We start from the raw sequence: 6000 nt of genomic DNA on the forward strand, positions 1-6000 counted from the left end.
TTCAAATAATTTAGCTCCCTTTCCTTCTGGAGAAAGAGAAGCCATATATTACCATTGGGGGAAGAGGAACAGGTGTTGAAATGTCTTTTCTCCATTATATTTTTATGCACTTCATTTTTCTCTCCTCTTTTTTTATTTGGCCATTTCTCCTTCCTCCATGTACCGTTCCTCTATCCTCATCCTCTTAAGGGTGTCTCTTAGTAAGAATGAATTGTTCTCCTTTACATAGATATGACTTTGTTGGTCAATATATAACTTACACTCTTATAGCAATACTTAGAACCAGTCAAATAAATTGGGTATCAGGAAATTGCTAGGGTAGCCTGGGCTAGGTTGTCCAAAAGCCAGTTAGTGCTAACCTAGGATTAAAAGTTGACCAAAGTATTAGTTTTTCTTGTGTTAAAATGTTTTTCACTGCTTACAATATTATTTTGTAGTTTGAGATTATTCAAACTCAAAACTAAAGAGCAAAATAATAGAAAACCTTACCAAATGGTATAAAACTGAAATAAAAATTCTCTCAAATCATGGGTTAGCTTAAATGAATTTTCGACAACACAACCCTAGGAGGTAACAATAAAGATATTAATATGATCTATGAGCCTACATGAAGACATAGAGTACAACTTTACTCAGAGGTAAACTGTTATACAAACACAAGATTAAGAGCTAGTCCCCAGTCCCCTAGGGTTTGAATGTGCATAAACTGTAATGGTTTCATCCACTGAAAAGGAAAAGGGGCAAAAACCCTACTTGACACTTAAGTTCTATAAGTAGGGCTGTCATTAAGTTTTGCGTCAACTGCAGCCTTGATCTTCTCGTGCGTAACAAACTTGTTACCTTTTGAGTGAATTGTATTAACTATATATAGGCAAGTTCACCCTTAACATCAAGGGTCCATCAAACATACTCAGCTGTAGCAGGTGTTACGGGTTACGGCCCTTATTGACAGCCCTGGATAGGCCATTAAATATGTCCTCTCCTGGATTACCCTACTTACATACTTGCTGTATGTCTTTAAAGCTATGCATTATGATCGTTGGTACCTGTTGATCTTATGGAAGTCTAATAGGATCCTTCTCGTGATCCTCAAAAACTCTGTAGGATCTTGCAAAGATCTTGTGAACAGGTCCTCTTAAATCCTTGCTGCAAAGATCCTTCAGGATCATGCAAGATCCTTCAAGCTGTGTAAAGTGCAAGATCCTTCAAGCTGTGTAAAGTCCATTAAGAATCTTCGCAGCGTTTTGAGGACATATGCAGGGACCTGATGATCTTTGCAGGGAGAATAGGGATCCTATAGGATTTTTGCAGAATCCAATTTGCGTTGAGCCCTAGTAAGTTCCCATTCATATTTAGGAACCAATAGAATCATACAGTCAAGATCCTTTGTAGGATCTTATAGTAGTTACGTTTGTAAATGTCCTCATTTCTACTCCATCTTTGATCATCCTTGGCCCTTTATGGTTTATATTATTATCTCTTTGATGTTTGTCTATCTTTAATTTAGCGAACTAGTATCTTCGGTTTTACTTCAATTTAAAGGTAATGGCCAAAATAACTCAAAATATAATCTGTTCATCATGATAACTCAATGTTGTTTTGCATAGGATGGACACTGCGCTTCACCCTGGGCCCCTCATTACAACCTTACAAAGTGCACTTATTTTGCAACCATCCACTGTCTGGGCAACCATTTGATAGGAACACGTACAATGAGTTGAAGTGGACATGTCTTCCTGGGCAGCAGTGTGATGATGCTGACAGATTTGCTGACATCAAAGCACACAGGGCTGGATCATTTCATTTCTATGTTACTTACAAAGATGGTGGACAGCTAGAAACAGAGTAAGCATGTTAATCTTCTCCTTACATGTTTGCAGCTGCTTAGTGCCTTTTTTCCTAACCTTGACCCATTACATTATGTAACTTGAGGTGGGTGGTTAACCACTAACAAATATTGTGTGCAATGAAGAGAGTGTATCCTAAGATTGTGGGTGCAGAGCTATTCATGTAAATGAGCCATTGGTACAGATACTATGTACAGGTATTCTATTTCCCTTCCAAAATTCATCTGTGAGAACTGGTAGAAAGCAACTTCATTTAACAGCATTGCTTATCTGCATACTTATTGCACTGAACAGTCAAATCAAGTTATCCATTGTGCTAAATAATGCAATGAACACTGGTTCTGCATTGGTGTTTGTACACTCTCAAATGTAACCATTTGAAACTACACTGTACATTGTATTTTGAAGGTATTTTAAATTGTAGTGCCATTTGCTCCGTGTATCTGACCTTTTTATTTAAAATAATTACTGCTAGTTGTGGTTATTGCAATACCTACATGTACCATAAATCCTCGAATCGGGACACTTATTTCAAATTTAGGAGAAGATGGGGGGGGGGTGCTTATTTGAGGGGGCGCATATTTAATTTTTCCCAAATCGTGGGCTGACATGGTCATTTTTTCAATACATCACGTAAACACCAACATAAGCTGTTTATTGACAAAAAAAGCTGATCCTAAAGTTTAAATCGTGGCACCATTAGTACTTAACCTGTTCAATTTGTTCACTAAACATGTTCACAAAATGAAACAATGTACAAATCTAATACTACATGACGAAAACTATACATTCTTTGTTGTCTCATTACTTGTCTACAAAATGGGAGGGAGGAGAGGGGGTTGCTTATTTGAGGGGGACGCTTATTTTAAATTTCGGCCGATAGGAGGGGCACTTATTTGAAGGGAGGCAGTAATTCGAAGATTTATGGTATATCAAGTTCCATAGTTGACTTTATTCATAAATTCTGCAGCTCAGGTTCATCGTTTGGCTCTATAGGACAGCATGCTGTCTTGAGATTTATGTGACGCAGTCATGAAAATATTATTGCTTGCTTCCAGAAGAGGCTGATATGGCCAATAGTGTTTTAATAATATTTGTTTTAAGTTATGATTTTGTTATAATTTAGAGAGAAAAGAACAACGTCAGGTTATTTCACAGTGGATCCAGTTCTTAGAGTAAACAAAAAAGAGACTATACCGCTGGAGTGTGTGAGCTTACAGACTGTGTTGTCCAAGAGTCTTGGACCCCTCACTGAATGGAGTGATCGACTTAAGGTTAGTGCTTCATGTAGCACTGCTGCAATATGGTTATTTTAGTATAAATCTACCAGTGTTCTATCATAAATGCCATTCTTTGATTGGGTATGCTAATCACTATCTATTCTGTTGTAGATAGTGAGCAGCCTAGCAATGTGTACTGACAGCTACTTCTTTGCATTTTCGATGTGTCTGTGAAGACTGTCTATTCCAGATTTCCTAACTTACACTGTATGTCCTTTTATGTTTGGACTGCATGTAGAGTATCATACAGTACTTACATGTAGATGTACATGTAGTTCACCGTTGTTCACAACTTGAGCCCCCATTGTGTCCCAGAGTTCTTCATTTTGCTTAATAATTTGAGATAATATAATGTCTATGAATAAAACTTTAAGTATTAATACTGTGACTTTTTGGATTTTTTAGGTGACCAAAGAAACTGGGTACAACATGATTCACTTTACACCAATACAGGTACTGGGGAAGTCCAACTCTTCATATTCCCTTGCAGATCAGCTAAACATCAATCCTTCATTTCATTCACCTGGTGGAAAGCAGAAGGCTTCATTTGATGGAGTAAAGGTATGAACAAAGTATTATGGATACTGAAGTTAGTTTTTAGGTTTAGTAGTAGTATTACTAGAGACTTTATTTAACGAGGGTGACACTTAATAACCAATAAAAGCTAACAAACACGTGGTCCTCCGAGTTTCAGTTGTTCATCAATTAAGAATTTCTTTGATTTCATTGGTCAGTTTAAAAATATAGTGAGGGGCAACAATATACACCCCTGTCAAGTTTGATTATGTTGTGAACACTAATTTTGAACCTGTCATTTCATATGGCTCAGTATACAAAATTTTCACAACATCAAAGTTTTGCCTTTTAGCAATATTTTGACAATTTGCAAAAAATTATTTCATGACAAAAAAAGTAGATACGATTTATTTTTGAAGGAAAATCTCCAAATTTATTTTGTTTTGAGAAAATAAATTGTCATTATGAAATATAGCACTTCCAAAATCATAATATTATGTTTCTGCAAGAATACCAAGTAGTAACTAAAGGTAATTATCTTGTAAACCTGTTAGGAACTCCTTGACAAGATACGGGACAAGTGGAAGGTATTGTCAGTGGTAGACGTGGTACTGAACCACACAGCAAACAATTCTCCTTGGCTGTGGGATCACCCAGAATGTGCTTACAACTTGGAGAACTCTCCTCATCTCAAACCGGCATTTTTATTGGATCGTGCTCTCTGGCACTTCTCTTGTCAAGTGGCTGATGGGTCATGGGCAAGGGATGGTCTGCCAGCAGAAGTGAACAATGAACACCATATTCACAGACTGGGTGAAATCTTAAGGTGAGTCAACAGACAGTAAGAAGAGAGCCTAAGCAATGGCGACAAGGAACCTGAGGACAATGCAAATTTTGTAGTTCAGTGCGTCTATTGGTCTTGGAGCTTGCTCAAGCTAAATTTTAATGTGTAACGCCAGCATTCAATTCCAAATGAATGTACAAAAAATTGGCTGCAGTCCTTTGCATTCTCCAAAATATGCAGAACTTAGTCATTTCACATTGTTTTGGAGAGGACGGTAAAATACAAAGATTTATAATGCACAGCACAGCCATTGTTCCACTCATTAAGCGTTTTGTTTTGTGGCACTCGTGTTCTTATTGCTGTTGCCATTGTGGTTTGCTTGAAGCTCTCTGATATCTCATCTGTGTGCTAATTTATTAAGTGGAAGTGGATATTTCTAATGAAAGAACTTTAGAGAACCAAAGATGATGCAGGCATGATTCAATTGGAAGTTTCTAAATCCAGTTATTTTGTGTGTAGTCCTATACAACTAGCGTTCTATTATTCATACATTTCAGACATCAAGTCTTGCCAAAACTGCGACTGTGGGAGTTCTTCTGTGTGGATGTAGATAAGACAGTAGATGAGTTCCGTAATGCCATGTTGAGGGCAAAGAGACCAGTCGGTGGTCCATCTAAACATGATGGGCCCCCTCTGAAGGTGACCACTGGTACACTTTATGAACGCTTTTCAGGAACCATTGATATGGCAAAAGCTCTTGAAAAGTTCAACAAAGAACGGTAAATACTGTAGCATTAGTTAGAAATAAAGTTTTGCTTGTTTATCAGCCTATCAATAAAGCCCAGTAAAAAATGAAAGCTTTTTCGATGCCATGATCTCTAAAAGTGGGTAGGAGTAAATTTACTTCTACTCAGATTCAGAAAATTGTAGCTATTCTAATTGCAAGCATGCATGCCTGTACGTGGGCAAGATGGGGCTATCATGCCAGGTCAGGACTGCTCACTGTATCCCACAAGAAAATGGTGTCCTTTTAAGCGGAGCTCCTGCGCGCCTTTGGCGCGCGAGCAGAGCCCCATACCTTAGAAAATTTGTTAACCCATTGATCTGAAAAATTTTGGTTGTCATGTGACTGTCCGTACATATTTTGGGCGTCCACGTTATTGTTAATTGACAGCTGTCTGCTATCTGCTGACCAGTATCACGTGACAATATCGCGGGCTCTGGTTTAGAGCTCATCGAGGTTGCGGGTTTTTTTTAAAAGTTGACCGCTGACCAGTTACTGGTTTAACAATTGGATCGTGGGCTCAAGTCACGTTATTTCTCTGGGGGAGAAGGAAGGAGTACTTGCAAAGGCAAAATTTCGGCACAAATTAACCCCTGGCACGTTGCTGACTTTTCTTCTGACATATTCCTTGTACAATCATCTCTTGGAAAGTCCCTGATATATTGCGTATGTAATTTCTGCAATCTTGGTTAGGCTTGTTGGGTATAGTTTGTTAAAATTTAATTGGAAAAAATAGCAGAACCACACGCTGAACAATTGGATGCTCACAATTGATCATTTTTTAAGTTT

The 6000-nt window shown here is 37.9% G+C and overlaps 1 protein-coding gene across 1 annotated transcript in view; it reads left to right on the forward strand.

The window, feature by feature from the left end:
- Positions 1 to 6000, forward strand: part of LOC145468085 (glycogen debranching enzyme-like) — a 34798-nt gene that overhangs the window by 1416 nt on the left and 27382 nt on the right. The window contains exons 2-6 of the mRNA XM_081451757.1: positions 1608 to 1845; positions 2974 to 3121; positions 3533 to 3688; positions 4198 to 4469; positions 4985 to 5206. Of these exons, the coding sequence (XP_081307883.1) occupies positions 1608 to 1845; positions 2974 to 3121; positions 3533 to 3688; positions 4198 to 4469; positions 4985 to 5206 (1036 nt within the window). The remainder of the gene's footprint in view (positions 1 to 1607; positions 1846 to 2973; positions 3122 to 3532; positions 3689 to 4197; positions 4470 to 4984; positions 5207 to 6000) is intronic.

The sequence above is a fragment of the Orbicella franksi genome, chromosome 14, assembly GCF_964199315.1.
Source record: "Orbicella franksi chromosome 14, jaOrbFran1.1, whole genome shotgun sequence".
NCBI lineage: Eukaryota > Metazoa > Cnidaria > Anthozoa > Scleractinia > Merulinidae > Orbicella > Orbicella franksi.